Source organism: Arvicanthis niloticus, chromosome 7, assembly GCF_011762505.2.
Source record: "Arvicanthis niloticus isolate mArvNil1 chromosome 7, mArvNil1.pat.X, whole genome shotgun sequence".
NCBI lineage: Eukaryota > Metazoa > Chordata > Mammalia > Rodentia > Muridae > Arvicanthis > Arvicanthis niloticus.
Genome location: NC_047664.1, coordinates 34,323,405 through 34,342,451, shown reverse-complemented (window position 1 = coordinate 34,342,451; position 19,047 = coordinate 34,323,405). Strand labels below are relative to the sequence as shown.

Below are 19,047 nucleotides of genomic sequence, written 5' to 3'. Positions count from 1 at the left end.
AAGATAGAATTTGTTTACATCTTTTCTATGAGGACTTATTTATTTATTATGTATACAGTATTCGCCTACACGTATGCCTGCAGGCCAGAAGAGGGCATGTGATCCCACTGCGGATGATTGTGAGCCACCATGTGGTTGCTGGGTATTGAACTCAGGACCTCTGAAAGAACAACCAGTGCACTTAACCTCTGAACCCTCTCTCCAGCCCAAACTTGTATTTAGAAACGGCGAGTAAGGCTGTGTAATACACACATGTGAGGACTGTCACAGGACTCAGAGGAATCCACTGGTGGTGGCAGGCAAAGACAGGGTTAACATTGACCACAAAAACTAAATTTGGAGGACCAGGACACGTGGCTTTGTCACACTAGTGCTAGTCTCTTTATTTCTGTGCATTCGTCAGAATTTCCATAATAAAATACTTCTTCAAAAATGAATTGTTTTGATACTGTTATATTATAAAACATCAATTTCTCACAAAGACATATTGAAGAAAAATAAAGTTTAGGCTGTTGTATTTACTAGTGAATTAACTTACATCTTGTAGTTACTCAGACATCATCTTTAAAGACTATAAGTTACTGCAAGTTAGTGGGATCAATGAGTGACCACAAAAAGTTAGAATTCCAGGACTAAAATTCCAGGACCAAATCAGAAGAGTCTGATTTAGCAGCACCACTTCAGGTCAGGGTATGCAGTCTGAAGCCAGAAAGACCTAGGTTTGTGTCCTGACTCCAGTGTCTACCACCTCAACTGTCTTCTCAGCACACCATTCCTGTGGGCAATGGACAGGATGCTCATCCAATGGGGTGATAACATTCTCTGAGGAGGGCTGGAGAGATGGCTCAGCGGTTAAGAGCACTGGCTGCTCTTCCAGAGGTCCTGAGTTCAATTCCCAGCAACCACATGGTGGCTCACAACCATATGTAATGAGATCTGGTGCCTTCTTAAGGCCTGTAGGCATACATACAGGCAGAATACCGCATACTTTAATAAATAAATATATATTTCTAAAAATTGATTGTATCTGAGAGTCAAACTAACACTGTACCGATCAAGGTACATTACATTCCAATGTTTGCTTTAAGATTATTCTGAATAACTAATTTGCAATTCAAAATGTCTGAAATATATATATATATATATATATATATATATATATATATATATATATATATATAATTTTTTTTTTCCTTTTGAGACAGAGTCTCTTGTAGTCCAGGTTGTCGTAGAACTTGGAATGTAGGCAAAGGTCAGCGTGAATTCTGAAGGTCCTGCCCACACCTCCCAAATGCTGGGATTGCAGGCAACATGGCCATGCCCAGGTGTGAACAAAATATTTCTAACACATCATGAAGAAGTAGTGAGACAGATTACTTTTGTAAAAAATGTTTTATCAATTCTATTTTTGTATAAAATACAAGGAAGAAACCTGGCCAATCAACACATGACTGTGACCACAGGTAAAGGGGACTTATCATACTTTCAGAGTCTAAAAACATACAAATGTGTCTTTTATCTCGTCTACAGCAATTGTCTATGCTTTTCCACACAGCGCACTGGTACCCTCTGCCCTAGTCATAGACAGTGAGGAGAGCAGGTCAGTGACTCACGTCCTAAGCAGTTTTCTGCTGCCCCTTCTTTCCGATCAGAGACTTGTGGATATGCGGGATCACACCTACAACACAATGTGTATGCGTTGTTATTTTTACTTAAGTTTTTAAAATCTTAATGCTTTAATGCTAAAGGAAAAAGCAAGCACACCGAGGATGGAACTTACTTAAGACTCTCCTCACTGGATCCTACTGAACCTACAGGAGCCTCTGAACCCTTCTACAGGAGCAGTAAACGAGGCTGATGCACAGCCATCGTATCTGTAAGGAATGCTCAAAACAGCTGAGAACTACCAACTCACCTCACACCTTCACAGATCTCTGACACAGAACCATTTCAGTCCTGCAAGTCTATCACATTAAGCAATTTCTCGGGATTTTGTTTCTCTAGTATAGTTCAAAACATATCCGGAAATATTTTAAACCTTAGGTTTGAATCATTTAAAGAACAAGCTAAAATAAAAATAGCACTGCAAATGACAGGAGAACAAGTATTTACTCAGATCACTATGACAAGAAACAGAGAGGGCCCAGAGTTGTAACTCAATTGAGTGTTTACCTGTAGCATTTATGAGGACCTAAGTTCACTCCATTACCAACAGAATTGTAGTACACTTATTAACACTTGTGGAGTTAAAATCCATATGGTTTCTAGTTAACCATTCAAATACAGAGTACCCGTGGCCTGAATATTAGTTAGAAATAGTCTAGGCTTTATAATACATACCGCCCCCGGCTATGGTAGCCTTGATAAGTGAGTCCAACTCTTCGTCACCTCGGATTGCAAGCTGTAAGTGACGTGGAGTGATGCGCTTTACCTTGAGATCTTTAGAAGCATTACCTGCCAACTCCAATACCTACAATGCATCCACAGAGTAACACAATTAGGGAATAGTACGTTTCCAAATGTAGGAGAATGACTTATCTAGTATCTGTATGTAACCTGGTTTCTCCTGCATAACTGTATGCATCCATGACACTAAAAACCTCCTACTGACTCCCTCATACACATTCCCTGCATAAACACAGAGAAATGAGCAAAGGTATGTTCTTTAAAAGAAAACATGTTTGTTTTTTTAAAAGTCAGGGCCGTGCTGCATAGCACAGCCTGGACTTGAATCAGTGACCTTTCTGTCTCGGCCTCCTGGGTGCTGGGATTAAAGACATGTGCCTGCCATTATGCCTGGTACACTCATACCAAAGGATTAACCAAGAGTATAAATGTGAGCACGCAGAAGCTGCACATTCCAACACAGTAATGCAGACCGTCTCTGCTGTCTATAATTTAGTAAGCTTACTTTCCTTAACAATTGGAACTTCTTTAACATTTAGAAAAATAAAACAAACAAACAAAAGTTCCTTTGGAGAAGAAAGGGGTTGTGCATCTCAGGCTGGCCTTGAACTTCTGGCCCTCCTAGTCCCACCTCCCAAATTTGGGGATATCATTATGTGCCACCACACCAACCTGCATAGAAATCTTTTCAAATGTGAGCCCTACAGAGCTATAAGCAATAAGCCTTTTATTCTGTAGTAGAAATTTTCTTTTGTTTTTTCTGTTGTTTTCCTGGGCTGGCCTTAAATTTGCTATGTAGCCCAGGATGACAAGGAACTTCTTTCTAACCAGTCCTGTCTCTATCTCCAAGAGCAGGAATTACAGGTATACACCACTACTCCAAATTCATGTGGTACTTGGATTGAACGCAGGTAGGGCTTCATGGATGCTATGCAAGTACTCTACCTACTAAGCTGTATCCCTACTCATATTTCAAGGAATTTCAACACTCTAGTCAGTCACAACAATGCACTGTTGCTTTGATTTTGGACACAAGTTCACTCTTTGGAGCTGAGGCTGGCATGTCTCCTGCTTTAATCTCTGTTAACTCTGGGATTACAGTTTCCTAGTTTGTCTAGCTAACATTGCATTTGTTGTGTCTTTACATGCATCAGCTCTACTGCATTTGTTGTGTCTTTATATGCATCAGCTCTACTGCATCTGTTTTGTGTCTTTACATGCATCAGCTCTACTGCATCTGTTTTGTGTCTTTACATGCATCAGCTCTACTGCATCTGTTTTGTGTCTTTACATGCATCAGCTCTACTGCATTTGTTGTGTCTTTACATGCATCAGCTCTACTGCATCTGTTTTGTGTCTTTACATGCATCAGCTCTACTGCATTTGTTGTGTCTTTACATGCATCAGCTCTACTGCATCTGTTTTGTGTCTTTACATGCATCAGCTCTACTGCATTTGTTATGTCTTTACATGCATCAGCTCTACTGCATCTGTTTTGTGTCTTTACATGCATCAGCTCTACTGCATCTGTTTTGTGTCTTTACATGCATCAGCTCTACTGCATTTGTTGTGTCTTTACATGCATCAGCTCTACTGCATCTGTTATGTCTTTACATGCATCAGCTCTACTGCATTTGTTATGTCTTTACATGCATCAGCTCTACTGCATCTGTTTTGTGTCTTTACATGCATCAGCTCTACTGCATCTGTTTTGTGTCTTTACATGCATCAGCTCTACTGCATTTGTTGTGTCTTTACATGCATCAGCTCTACTGCATCTGTTATGTCTTTACATGCATCAGCTCTACTGCATCTGTTATGTCTTTACATGCATCGGCTCAATTGGCACTGTTACTCTTTGATAGAAACAACAAAAAGAACTTCTCAGAGAATGCTCATTTAAGGAGTGCATAGACAATGCCATACATCTGAATCAACTATTGGGCAAGCTTCAAAACCACCCAGCTTGGGCATCAAGCTGGACTAGGGTGAGCAGACCATACCTGACCCATACCTGCGACAAGTATGCTTTGAAAGCTCTCCAAAAGGTTCTAGTGAAAGCCAAGACTGAAAAATGATTCCCCCTGACATAAACTCTTGGATTAGGGTTTGCAACTTTACCTCTACCAAATAACAAAACTCCAATTGTATTTATTTATTTATTTAATTTATTATTTTTTTGAGACAGGGTTTCTCTGTGTAGCCCTAGCTGTCCTAGAACTCCATCTGAAGGCTAGGCTGGTCTCCAGTTCAGAGATCTACCTGCATCTATCTCCAAGTGCTGGGATTAAAGGTGTGTGCTACCACCGCCAGGTCTAAACTCCCAATTTAAATTCCTAGGACACGCTGACTTTCTGCAATCTAGACTCATTCTGAGTATCATGTGAGACATGATACTTCAGCGGCTCAGAGTAACAGTGGCACTGTACTGATAACGAGGCTGGGTCTAAGAATGAAGGGTGATCAATACTTTAAAAGCATAAAAATAAAAACAGGGCCTCACACAGTATCTTGTACCTACCCTCTCAGTGAGCTGATTTGTAGGAAGTCTAATGCTACCCTAAAAACCTTAGCCAACCATGAACAAAACAACATGTTATCTCAGTCACCTGGGTGACTGACTGACATAGGACTATAACTCTAATGCTGGCCAGGGCAGCCTACAAGACTGCCTCAAAGAAACAGAGGATGGTCCCACTTTTGGTAAGGTGGCTCAGTAGTTATGAGCACTGGCTGCTCTTCCAGAGGGTCCTGGTTCAATTCCCAGAACCTACATGTGGATCATTAACTATCCTTAACTCCAGACCCAGAGTATCTGACATCCTCTTCTGGTTTCTGTAGGCACTGAATGCAAATTGTATACAGACATACAAGAAGCTAAAACACAACAACAACAACAAAACCTTCAAAGGACTTGAGATGTAGATCAGTGTGGATGGCTCCCTAACTCATAAGGTCTTGGGTTCAATCCCAAGCACCGCAAAAAAAAAAAAAAAAAAAAAAAAAAAAAAAAAAAATGTAACTGAAAATATGAATGTAGAAAGGCCTCCAATGGTGTGAGCTCCAACTCTATGTGCCAAGCGCTAGTGAATGAGACTACAGTGAATGAAAGTCTGGGATAGGACAAAGAAGAAAGCATCTCAACCAGTACCAAAATGCCCCCATGAAACCTTTGTCTACAACACAGCAGCAAAGCTCAAATGACCCATACTCCAAAGTTACCTCCTGAGCAGCATATGAAATGAAGTCAATGGCAGCTGCCGTACATTACACCCACACTGCTCAGCTTCTTCCCAATCACATCTTCCCCAACTAAGAATCTTCTGCTCTGCCTGCCTGGCTGTGTCTACTACCTGACTTGCTTGATACTCAATTACTACCCTGGGTTGGAATGTAGCTACCAGCAATCCACACCTTCTTATTTATTTTCCACAGGAGGGAGAAAGATGGGGAAAGTGGTGGTCTAGGACCCTTATATTAAGAAGTCTTGCCAGCTAGTCGGTGGTGGCAAATGCCTTTAATCCCAGCAGTCAGGAGGTAAAGACAGAGGCAAGTGGATCTCTGAGTTGAAGGCTATCCTGGTCTACAGATCGGGTTCTAAGACAGGGCTACACAGAGAGACCTTGTCTTTAAAAACAAAAGAAAAAAGAAACAATAACTCAGCTAAGTGAAATATGAAGCTAACTTGTAACCACAAGAGGACTGCTAACTCTTCTGCCTGTTGTATCAGAATGAGTGTGATTTTTAGAGTCTGTCTGTTGTTTTTGGAACATGGTCTGTCTACATAACCCAGGATGGCCTCAAACTCACAATCTTCTCATCTCAGCTACCTGAGTGCTAAGATTAAAAGCATGTGGCACCATGCCTGGCAATATCATTCTATTATGATTCTTTACCAACTAAAAAGCCATGCCATATCCAGGTTTTGGGGGATTTGTTTTTGTTTTTTGATTTCTTGAGAAAGGGTCTCATGTACCTGAGGATGGCTTTGAATTCACTATGTAGCCAAAATGACTTGAGTTCCTGATCTACCTGCCTCCACCTTTGAAGTGTTGAGATTACGCTATCCCCAGTCTATGTGGGATTGGGAAATAAAACCAGGGCTTATGCATGCTAGGCAAGAAGCCTGGAACACTCACTACCAACTGACTAACATATATACCTCATAACTTAATTGGAACAATACTTATTTATCATGTTACTTAAAAAGATGGTTTGCTGGCCCACACTTAAATGTAAACAAACAAACAAACAAACAAACAAAAACCAATTCCACAAAGACTCTTTAAAATTAATGACATGGCCTGGTCTACACAGACTTCCAATTAGCTAGAGTTATCTTGTCTCTACTAAACCAAATCAACAAACAAAAACCTCTCCAAATTAAGCAGAACACAGAGCAAGTTCCAAGCCAGCATGAGCTGCTGTCTCAAAAAAGCAAAGGGTAAGAAAAAAGGAGCAGCCTGTGTAGAGGTATATTTCTGCAACCCCAGCACTTGGGAGGTGGGAACAAGATCTGAAGTTCAAGGTCATCCTCTGGTATGATAAGAGTCTGGGGTTGGACTAGATGATATGAGGCTCAAAATAAGTAAAAGGGCCAGGCAGTGGTGGTGCACACCTTTAATCCCAGCACTTGGAGGCAGAGGCAGGTGGATCTGACATTGAGGACAGTACAGTCTACAGAGTACGTTCCAGGACAGCCAAGGCTATACAGAGACCCTGTCTCAAAAAACCAAAAGAAACAAAAACAAAAGCACAGTGGTCTCTTTAGAAGTGCTCTCCATGGTAGTCTCAGTCATTGAATTTAGAGCAACCTTTTGGAACCCCACATAGGACGTTCTCACAAACCTCAGCTGTGAGGTACTCCAGAATTGCAGCACTGTACACAGCAGCAGTAGCGCCCACCCGTCCATGGCTTGTGGTGCGGGTCTTCAAGTGTCTGTGGATGCGGCCCACAGGAAACTGAAAAAGAGATGTCTTGTTGGGAAGTACTGCAGTTTTGACAACATATGGCTGACTGTAACTAAAGGTTTAGCCGTGTTACAGGCCAAATTTACTTGGCAAAGATCAATCCTAGGACCTATATGTGCTGTAATCAGCCCCAAATTTGAATTTTTGGACAACAGAGTTTCACTGTAAAATCATAATTATACCACGTTTTTATCAACTCCATGTTCAACTCGGCCAATAATCACAACTGTATCTAACCAATCCTTTCACCTAAAAGCCACATGACTTTGAACCTCCACTCTTGTCCTCTGACTCTAACTATTCTTTCCTCACTTTCTTTCTTTCCTTTCTTTCTTTCTTTTTTTTTTTTCCGAGACAGGGTTTCTCTGTGTAGCCCTGGCTATCCTGGAACTCACTCTGTAGACCAGGCTGGCCTCGAACTCAGAAATCCGCCTGCCTCTGCCTCCCAAGTGCTGGGATTAAAGGTGTGCGCCACCACTGCCCGGCCTTTCCTCACTTTCAAAAGGTCGCCTGATCGGTAAGGAAACTCAATCCCACGCTTTCACTGTGATGCTTTCCTTCTGAGAAAGTAATGTCCATTCTAAAGTAATCTAATCCTACTGACTTCCGTGTACCATCTGGTTTGCTTAGTTACACATCTGTTTTAGTCTGGGGTGTTGGTAATACAACCCAGGGCCTGGCACACGCTAAGTCGCTCTAGCAACGTCCTCTGACGCCACTCTCTGCCTCATCACTTCAGTAACCCAATTACTTCCTCTCTGGCAGCTCTCTAGGTACCTGTCTTTCAAAGGCAAAATTCACTAACAAATCTTGGTTTTTAGGTTTGCATTTTTTGTTTGTTTTTGTTTCCTGGGACAAGGTTTCTCTGTGAAGCATCATTTGTCCTGGATTTCACTCTATAGACCAGGCTTGCCTCTAACTAGAGATCTGCTTGTCTCTGCCTCTGCTGAAATTAAAGGCGTGGCCACCACTGTCTGGCTTCTGTGTATTTATTTACTTGTCTAAAATAGGGTTGCATCTCAAGGCTAGCTTCAAATTCTCAACCTTCTTGCCACAGATCTATAGCACTGGCTTTCTGGTTATGTGCTATAATGCCTAGCTACCTGCAATTCAGTTTCTGTTATCGAGTCTCCCAACACACTTGGCTTCTGAGAAATACTATTTTGATGTCCATATTTTATATGGACATCAAAATAGTAGCAAATCTAGCAGTCACCTGTAGATCTCACTCTCAAGGAGAAAGAACGTCTCCAGAATTAGTTATAATTTTCTTAAGAGCACTATCAATGGTTTAGTCCAGGTTTTATATTTTTAGTAAGATATGTTGTCTGGCACATTACAAGTCCCCAAATCATCTCTTACTAAGCTTCAGAGACTACAAAGAATTTTGTTTTAAATTTATTTAGTCATCCATCCATTCATTCATATGTATGGATATACAACATGTGAGCCTAGTTCCTGTAGAGGCCAATGGATCCCCTAAAACTAGAGTACAGTTGTAACTTGGCATATAGGTGCTGGGAATCCAATGAGGATCTTCGGGAAGGACAGCCAGTTCTCTTAACAGCTCAGCCTGTCTTACGATGACGAGGTCTTTAAGTCAGAGTCTTGCTAGCTGGGTGGTGACAGTGTAGTGCACACTTTTAATCTCAGTCAGTAGTCAGGAGGCAGAGGCAGGCAGATCTCTGAGTTAAAGGCCAGCCTGGTCTACAATGTAAGTTCCAAGGCACACAGAGGAAAGAAACCCTTCTTGAAACAAAAAACAAAGCAAACAAAGACAGGGTCTTGTTAAGTTCTCAGGCTGCCCTGGACAGCCTCAAACAGCCTCTGTTCCCTCAGACTCCTTGAGGCATGTGCTTTGCTTTGTTTATACATACAAATTTGCATCCATTATAGCAAACTGTTAGAACAACTTAGTGGCATACAACTGGAATCTAGCACTGGGGAGAGAAGGCATTAGGATCACAAGCTTGAGGACAACCTGGGTTACAAGACCCTGTCTATAAAACACTGGCCTCCTCAACAAAACAAGAAAAAAAGTATTTTGAAAGGGATCACCGATGTTTTTTTTATTTCTTACTCTCTTAGATTAGGAAACTCATCCACAGTTTGAGTATTAATTTTACATAAGTGATTTCAGACTGGCTAATTCTGTGTACTACCATCCTTAGAAAGCTGGTCTTGTTTCCACTTGTCGGTATTTTAACATGCATTTCAGCGAGCTACTCAGTGACCAGCATTACATTCATCTTAGTGTGTACTCATGCTACAATTGCTAGCTGGGTGGTGGCAAGTTTCTTTTAAGTTCTAAGTCTTAGAGAAACTGGAAGGAGGGAGGGAAGGAAGGAGGGAGGGAGGGAGGGAGGGAGGGAGGGAGGGAGGGGAGGGCTTCCTTTCAATTCTATGCTGCCATCATCTGCTGATGTTACCGGTTGTGTAGTGCTAGGAACTGAACCTACAAGAGGGTCTCACAGCATGCTTGGTGTGAGCATGCTTGCATACGTGAGATCCCTGTCTCTGTAGTTTCCTTTGCTAGGAGTATGGGCTGACCTCCAGCAAAGAGTTCTCCAGCAGAACTAGCCCAGGCTAGTGTTGAACACACTATGTAGGCCAGGCTGGCCTTGAATTTGTGCCCCTACTGCCTCAGCCTCTTAAGCAGCTGGTATCACAGGCAACACTCCCTCAGTTACATCAATTTAAAAAAAAAAAAAAAAAAAGCCAGGCTCATTTTATCTTTTAAATGGTATGTATACGGGTATTTTCCCTATATGTCTGCATACTACTTGCGTGCCTGAAACCCTGAAACCAGAGTCACACAAAGTTGTAGCTGCCATCTGGGTGCCAACACTTGAACACATAACCTCTGGAATAAATATCAATGCTCTTAATAGCTGAGCTATGTCTCCAGCCTCTACATGAACAGTTTATGTTTTGTTTTTTGTTTCTTGAGGCAAGGTTTCTTTGTTTAGCCCTTGCTGTCCTCAAATGTGTTCTATAGACCAGGCTGGCTTTGAGCTCAGAGATCTGCCTGCCTCTGCTTCCTCTCTCCCAAGTGCTAGGATCAAAGTCATGTGCCACCTTAGCCAAGCACATGATGGATCCATCCATGTGTATTTATGTACCCAGGGTGTCCAGAAGAGGGCGCTGAATCCCCAGGAGCTAGAGCTCCCATCTGTTAAGAGAAGACCACTTTGCAAGGTGATGGTGGTGATGATGGTGTGGAGGTGGTGTTTTTAGTCGGAATACTTAGGGTGTCAGCACATGCCTTTAATCCTAATACTCAGGAGGTAGAAGCAGAGGGATCTCTGAGATTGAGGCTAGCCTGGTTTATAAGGTGAGTTCTAGGATAGCCAAGGCTACACAGAGAAACTGTCTTGAAAACTGTGCCCCCCCACCAAAAAAAAAAAGAAAAAAGGATGCTCACACAAGTGTGGGGAACTCCTCTAGTCACCTAGAAGAGAGAGCAGAGAGTGTTCTCAATTGCTGAGCCATCTCTCTATGCCCTACTTATTTGTGTCAGTCAGGATAATCTCCTCTGACTGGGTCTCCTTCCACCACCTGGGTCCTGGGTTCTAAGGCAATTGGAGGGAAAGCCTTTACACGTTAGTCCCTCTCACCAGCCCTTATTTTCCATTTTGCTTATTACTTAAAAAAAGGCAACAATCTGCACTTGAGACAGTTTACTTACACTTGGAATAAATTCTGAGAATTTAAATAGTGCTATAAAATATATAATATATGCTTTTAAGCTAAGCTCCCAGACTACGGAAAACGACTCAGTGGTTAAGAGCACACACTGCCTTTGCAGAGGATCTGGGTTTGGTTTCCAGTTCATATATAGCAGCTCACTCTACTTCCAGGGGTCCAGTGCCTTCTTTGGGCCTCTGCACATAGTGTAAATACATGCAGGCAAAACAATCATACACATAAAATTAAAGAAAAAAAAAGAACTTAAGTTCCTATCACTTTTCCTTCCATGTCACATAGATAATGTCATCCACTTGCTGAAATTTTTCCCACTGCTGTAAGAAAACTGGTTTTGCTGTGTGGTGGTACATATCTGAGGCAGGAGGCTAAGATGAGCTCAAAGAAAAGCACTGTGCAAACACACACACACACACAGCACCACACAGTATGAACTTCCAATGTGTCTCTTAAAAAATGATTCTTTGTTTATGTGTGTGGACATGCTTGCCATAACACACATGAAGGTGAGAAGGTAACTTGTTAGAGCTCGTTATCTCCTTCCACTCTCTGGGTCCTGAGAAACAAACTCAGGTCAGGTCATCAGGCTTGATGACAACAAGTGTTCTTCTGATTGAGCAATCCTGAATCCCCTGGTAAAGTGTTTCATGGGCTGGAGGAATGGTTCATGGTTAAGAGCACTTGCTGCTCTTGCAGAGGACCTGGGTTCAGTTCCCAGCACCTGCATGGCATATCCAGGCTACCTGACTCCCGTCTGGCCTCCTACGGTACTGTATGTACATGCTACACAGACATACATGCAGGCAAACACCTGCATACATAAAACAAAAATAAACAAATCTTTATAAAACCCGTCTCAAAAAAAGAAAAAAGAAAAAAAAAGGGACTTTTTTATTTTACAGTTCTGCCTACATTTATGCCTAAGGAGGTCAGAAGAGTGTGTTGGATCTCCTGAAAATGGAGCTAAAGACAGTTGTGACCTACCATGTGGGTTCTGGGAATCAAACCCAGGTCCTCTAGTGGAACAGGAAGTGTTCTTACCCACCAAGGCAACTCTTCAGCCCCTTTAAGTATTCCTTATGTGTGGGGAGTGATTTAATTTTCACTCACCTGGAAAATTTTGAGTCTGTAGGTTAAAGTTGTAATAAGGAGTCTGGAGCACACTTCTCAGTGTACAGTGGAAGTCATTTGGGAAATACTTCAGAGAACAGTGTAACAACCTAATATTGGCCTCCAATTCTAGTCTATCCTGAAAGTCAATGAACCACTAGAAATAGTCTCAAAGGAAAACCAGAACACACTCAGTTTAAGTTTATAAGAATGACAAATAGTTATAATCTTGAAAGAACAGGTTTTTTTTTCTTAAGATTTATTTATTTATTTTGTATGTGAGTACACCATCACTGTCTGCAGACACATCAGAAGAGGGCATCAGATCCCATTGCAGATGGTTGTGAGCCACCATGTGGTTGCTGGAAATTGAACTTAGGACCTCTAGAAGAACAGTCAATGCTCTTAACTACTGCGCTATCTCTCCAGCCCCAAAACAGGTATTTTTAAAAAAATATTTAAAGTATATGTGTGTCTGTGTGTGAGAGATTTGTCAAAGTCACATGGAGCAGGTATTACAAGTGGTTGTGACCCTTCCCATATGGGTGCTGAGAACTGAACTCAGGTGTTCTACAAGAGCAGTACATATTTTTTTTAACATTTTTTTGGGGGTGAGGGGTGAGCTGGAGACAGGGTTTCTCTGTGCAGCCCTGGCTGTCCTGGAACTTGTTCTGTGGACTAAGGCTGGCCTTGGATTCACAGAGATCTGCTTGCCTTTACCTCCCAAGTGGTGCACCACCACCAGCAGGCTACAAGAACAGTACATATCCTTAAGTGCTAACTCAGCATTCCAGGCCCAAGAAGAGATACTAATAGGGGGGAAAAATCACCAAATTTATTAAGACACCCTATTCACTTATAAAATACAAATAAATGGCTTACTTTATGATTTAAGTCTTAAGCAGTTCATCTCACACTCAAGGTCTGTCATAGTAAAGGGCACTTCTGTAATTAGTGAGCCACCTCCGAGTCATAACTTATAAAGGTAAAGGGAATGATGGACTGTGACAGGGCGGCTCATGCCTTACCTGGAGCCCAGCTCTCTGGGAGCGAGACACTGCCTTAGCCTTGGCCTTCCCACTGTCTTTTCCAGCTTTGCCTCCAGCCTTGAAGAAAAAAATTTGGAGTTGAAAATGTTATCTCAAAAGACTGTCATGAAACAAATTCTAGCTTTACTTTGGGTAAAAATATCTAGTAGAAAATTAAATACCTAAGATATCTAGGTCATCTCCTGCCTCACTGTAGATATACATTTTCCTTTTATTAATATATTAAAAATCAAACATTAAATACTTATTTAAAATGTAAGATATCTATAAATTTAGACACATCTTGCAAATTACTGACTGGTCATGTAAATTGTTTTTTCGAGACAGGGTTTCTCTGTGTAGCCCTGGCTGTCTTGGAACTCACACTATAGCCCAGGCTGGCCTTGAATTCACAGAGATTTGCCCACCTCTGCCTCCTGAGTGCTGGGATTAAATATGAGTGCCATCATGACATTTAACTTTTTATAACGTCAGCATAACATTTCCACAGAAATTTGAGAATTTGGCTCTCCTGAGAGGAAAAGCAAACACATTATCAAAAAATTAGGTTAAGCAAAACCAATACTGAAAAACGGTGAACAATGTGCTGCCTGAGGACCCAGCAACCCCATGTCCAGCTATATACCCCCAAACAAACCGAGACTCTGACGGTACTGCACAGCTATGTTCACAGACGCATTATTTACAACGGCCAAAGAAACGTAATCAGTAAGTGTAATGGGCTGAGGGGAAGCCTTGTTTCCTCAATGGCAGCACTCTATGTGGTGAGACAGAAATGAAAGATGTTGATGCAGGTCACCAGGGTATGACCTTGTAGAGTCTATTATCCTGGGGGCTTCCTGGCCAGCCATGAGTAAACACACACTTGCTACTATAATGCTTTGCCCAAAAATGTGGGGCCAAGTGAACACAGACTGAATCATCTCAAATTATGAGCCAAAACCATTCCTTTTTCTTAACATTTCTGTCAAGCACTTGGTCATGGTAATGAGAAAAGTAAATAATAGAGAAATCTGGTACCAGGAGTAGGTTTGTTGCCATGACAAAACTTGATTTGTGGCTCTTAGGCTTGTGGAGCTGACTGACAGGAGGAATGTGAAAGAGTTTGGAGATGTGGGCTATAGAAGCCCTGGGATGTTATAAGCAGAGCTCAACCAACATAACTCAATGTTATAAGTAGGGGCTAAGAATAGAGCACATTTAGAAATACACAACAAAGTTGATATAGGGATCAGATGGGAACAAAAATACTACTGGAAAACAAAACAAGGAGTTACATACTATAAACATACTCAATGTCTTCGTCATATTAGAACTGTTTATATTTGTATATGTCCTGAAACTTTGTGGAAAACTGGATTTAAAGGTGTCACATTTGTGAATGTAGAGAGGGAATTTCAGGACTGCACAGCACCCAGGCTTTGGTAGTGCTGTTGCTAGCTGCCGTGAACAAAGATCAGGAGCAAAGAGCTCAACATTTTTTAAAATAAAAATGTTAAAAAAAAAAAAAAATACTCATTTTATCCTTTTATGTGTGTGTTATGCTTGCATGTATATGCCTGGCATCCATGGACATCAGAAGAGGGCAGTGGAGTCTTCAGGACTGGTCTAGTGCTGGGAATTGAACCTGGATCCTGTGAAAAGCAGTGCTCCTAACTACTGAGCTACCTGTCCAGTTCAGTAGGATTATAAAAACCACTGTTGGCTACAAAATAAATGAGTTGTTGGAAAGGAGAATGTGCTTGTTTAAGAGAAATTAAAGATACGCCAAAGCCCATGTGGGTGACACAGCCTGTGTTCCTACCATTCCAGAGTGTAAGACAGGACTTTTGCAGGCAGCCAGCTTGGGCTACACAATTAAGTTAGGCCTCTGTGGTGGTGGTGGTTGTTGTTGGGTCTGGGAGAGCACAGTATGTTAAAGGACTACTTCCAATACACAGACTCTGAATACCTTTTTAAAATACATCAACAAAAACAACCCTTACAAAACAAAAAAATTGCTACTTAACCTAACATCTCAAACCATATATAATTCTTTTAACTTTACCTTTAGAATGGTTGATGACTGAGAAATAGAAACAGATCATGGAGATGGCTCAGCCCATAGATGTGACTGGCACTAACCTGGCCATCTCAGCTCTATCCCTGACACTCACAGGTGGAAAGAAGAGAATAGACACTGGCAAGTTGTCCTTTAACCTCCATAAACCCACCCATATGTACATACAATAAATACATACTTAAAACAGTGAAACAGCACCAAATTTCTTATCCTAAAAATTGTGTTAGACTGGGCTAAGCTTCTTGGTTAAAAAAATGTAAACATGGGAAAAGGAGGACACTGTGTACTGTATTTTCACTCCTAATAATCTGAAAAACGTCCTATTACTCTAATAGACACACTTTTACTTAACAATTTAAAAATCTTTGCCAAGGACAACCAATGCATGCAGGATTTTTTATGTTAATGTTTATGTACTTTTAAATGGATATTTGAAAACCTACCACTAGAATTTTTGAGAAAGAAAAAAAAAAAACAAGGATCATGAAAATCAACTGCTTGAGCAATTTACAAAAAAATAACCCATGCTGTTTGTCAGAGTCCTTCCCATAATCACCTCAGAACCCATGCTGCTTGTCAGAGTCCTCCCCATAATCACCTCAGAACAACTACAAATGACACAACTTTTCTAGTTCAAAGTTAGAGAATTTTACAGTTCAAACTTGGAGACTTTCCATTAGCCAATCTGTTTATAGTTCATCTATTAAATGCCTCAGATGTCATTATCAACATGAGACAAACTACTATTATCTGCAGTATGAGAAATGATAGCCTGGGGTTGATTTTTAACTTTTAAGAAAGAAGCACCTGTTGAAAATACCTGTCTTGTGAAAATGTAGATGAAACTTAAAAATAATAAAACTGATGTTACAACGGATTTACTAATAGATTTGCTCAGGAGACATCGGCACAAGTGAAATTTAGCTAAAGAAGGACTGCCTCCCAAATCCCCCAAAGATATGTAGTATGCTAACCAGGCCTGTTAAATTCAATAAGTGACATTTAGGATGCCTGGAGGTTCACCAGGATGGACCACCCAATTAGACTCCATTCCCATGACAAAGGAGACAGAACTGATCTATGACCACCAGTTAGGCCCACATTGCCATACCCAAAGACAAACCGGAGTCGGCTTGTAATTCTACAAGGTGGGTAAGATGACCTCGGTAATAACTTTGAAAAAGAACAACAGTGGCATACTTAAAAATACTCCTGGCCATATGTGTAAATATATGTAAATCTAGCCACTTAAGTGGCCAGACTTGCTATCTTCTGTTTCTGCTTAAATTACTCAAAGTGTAACCTGGGACAGGAAAAGAGATGTCAGGACAACAGTGTCTGTAGAATGCATACATCTAAAATGTGCATACATTAGTAGGATCTTCGGTTGGAGGCAGGTTCTTGCTTAGGTCTTAGCCCAGCCAGACAAGAGTCGTTAAAGAGTTTTTCCTTAACTAATCTCTAAGCGAGTGGAGAGTCCTTATTGGGAAGGCATATTATTTCTATAACAGTGAAAGCTTATTTCAAGCAGGATACCGACACAAATATAATTCCAAAATGAGAGCGTCACTCCCCTTAACAATCTTGGTGAAACATATAGGTCTCGGTTGCTTTTAGCACGTTCTCCTTCCCCTGAATTTTAGAATGGGGTTAAAGTTTTATTCACCTTTTTTCTTTAGAAGCCGCTTTCAACTAGATCTAAGCTACAGAATGAAAAGGTACTTTAAGACGAAGCCCCAGGTAAATAAACTTCTATTGCAAAGAAGTCGGGGAATAACCGGCAAGCCGCGGACAGACCGTGCGTTTCTGGTGGACAGGATCAGAACTCCTCCGATCCTCAGCAGGGGGATTACGTAACCCCTGAGCCGACTCGGAACTCGCACCGCTGCAGCCGGACCTCCTCCGTGCAACGCAGAACCCGCCCCCCTGCTTCTGCCTCCCGCGTAGGGCGCGGCCCCCCCAGGCGGAGTCCGGAACAGCGGGCACTCCCGCTCGGCCGCGCGACACCGCCCACTCCCCGCTCCACAGGTGGAGACGCCGTCCGGAGCTTCCGCGCGTCCACTCCCCGCGCGACCCCGCGCTCACCATGGTCTCGGCCAAGCGACACCCACAGAAGCCCCGCGCCGCCGCCGCCGCTCTCGCAGTCGGACCGCCGCAGCCAGAGCCGGACAAAGCCCGGGGCCCGCCTCGCGCCGCCGCCACCAATAGCCGCTCATGTTGTTTGTTTGAACCTCGGCGGCGGGCCAATTGTACGCCTCCTTCTAGCCATAACTCCGCCCTCCCGGTGCCGCCTCCCTAACGGCTGTTTGTGTTTTGCACACGGCCCCTGGAGGTGGGGCCTCGGACCCCACATTGACAAGCTCTCCGCCTCTCTCCTTGCGCGGAGTTCTGATGAACAGAAGAACGAACCTATAAGAGAGGAGGAAAGCCAATGAAAACATTGCCGGCCGCACCGGAGGCGGGAGGCTGGAAACAACAGTTCGGTGAACCAATGGACTGGAGCGATTAGGCACAGCTGTGCCTTTCCCGCCCATTTAAGAGCCCGCCAGGCCTTCTTTGCTTTGTTTTTCTTCAATTGCTACAAGATTAAGGGGAACGTGCAGCTTGCAGAGTCAAAGGTCTAAAGTGGAATTACCTTCGTGCGAAAGCTATTGTGAAAATTCAGGAATATGTGTAAATCATAGTCGGCACGTAGTAAAATTGCCTAGCTATCACCGACCCGTTCACACAACTTTAAAAGACTTTATTATTTTTATGATCATCATTGAGCCCGGGAGATTTGGGAGAGCCACGTCTATTTTTCAGCTGGAGAAACGAAATTAGGCGAACGTAGTCGTTTGCATACAACCTTCATCAGAAGTCTTAGACTTTGTTCTGGTTCCAGCTTCAAAGCTTTATTCTTTTCCCAGCAAGAAGTACAGACTAATTCTAAGAGTTGTGAGCAAAACAAATTTCTGCTTTTTTTTTTTTTTTTTTTTTTTTTTGCTGAGACTTCGTTCTTGTGGTAGGGTTTTTCCAAGCCAATGTTTTAGAAATTAACCTCCAGCTAGACAATACCTGTCTCAAAATTTGAATTGTGTATCTTTTGACAGGGACTATAGCTCTGAGATCAACCTCCATTCAAAGAAGCAACTTGGAGAAAATGAGTCTTTACAAAAAAAATAATTTGAATTATAAACGAGGAAGGGATGAGCTTCTAAATTTAGACATATGGACAAGTGCTTGGGTGGGGGGGCACGTCTTTGATCCCAGCACTTGGGAGACAGAGGCAGATGGATTTTTGTGTTCCAGGTTAGCCTGGTCTACAAAGCAAACTCCAAGACATCCAGGACTACACAGAGAAACACTTTCTCGAAAACAAACAAGATATGGACAAGCGTGAGAGGAGGAGGGACCAAGAGAATAGAAAGGAATGGAACAATGTGCTCAGATAACAGAACCCGGTTTGGAATTAGTTCTCTAGGAAATACTCTGATTTCTACTCCTTTGGGTTCCATACCATAATCGAATGATATAATACTGGTCTACCAGTGACTTGTCTTACCAGGGTACCAACTGTTAGAAAAAAAATTTTAATTAGCCAATATCTAAGAATAACATGGGACCCTGAACTCGTGAACTCTCAGGGAAGAGCCCCAAGGCTGACACATCCTGACTCTTCAGTTTCCCAGCTATGTATGTGTGATAAGAGGAGCACTCCTGCCTGGCACATCCTGTGCCCTACAGCTTCCTGCCCAAGAAGTT

The 19,047-nt window shown here is 42.1% G+C and overlaps 1 protein-coding gene across 4 annotated transcripts; it reads right to left on the bottom strand.

Annotated features, from left to right (window-relative positions):
* Positions 1-1,373: 1,373 nt before the first annotated feature.
* Positions 1,374-17,532, bottom strand: H2az2 (H2A.Z variant histone 2). 4 transcript variants are annotated; one of them, XM_076938157.1, is made up of 6 exons: positions 17,389-17,464; positions 13,649-13,752; positions 13,221-13,298; positions 7,255-7,368; positions 2,341-2,470; positions 1,374-1,678 (listed from the first exon to the last, which is right to left on the bottom strand). In XM_076938157.1, the coding sequence occupies exons 2-6, from the start codon at positions 13,688-13,690 to the stop codon at positions 1,617-1,619; spliced, it is 426 nt and encodes a 141-aa protein (XP_076794272.1). In that variant the 5' UTR covers positions 13,691-13,752; positions 17,389-17,464; the 3' UTR covers positions 1,374-1,616. The 4 variants fall into 4 exon arrangements, with proteins under 4 accessions (XP_076794272.1, XP_034364044.1, XP_076794273.1 ...); XM_034508153.2 differs by lacking the exon at positions 13,649-13,752 and having other exon boundaries at positions 17,389-17,530; XM_076938158.1 differs by lacking the exon at positions 7,255-7,368 and having other exon boundaries at positions 17,389-17,495.
* Positions 17,533-19,047: the final 1,515 nt, after the last annotated feature.

Coding starts and splice junctions, on each gene's coding strand:
- H2az2 (XM_076938157.1), bottom strand. CDS start 13,690: ATGATGGCACTCATATTTAATCCCAGCACTCAGGAGGCAGAG. Junction 7,369..13,220: donor CCCAGAGAGCTGGGCTCCAG/GTAAGGCATGAG, acceptor TCTCTTTTTCAG/TTTCCTGTGGGCCGCATCCA. Junction 1,679..2,340: donor GGCTACCATAGCCGGGGGCG/GTATGTATTATA, acceptor ATTGTGTTGTAG/GTGTGATCCCGCATATCCAC.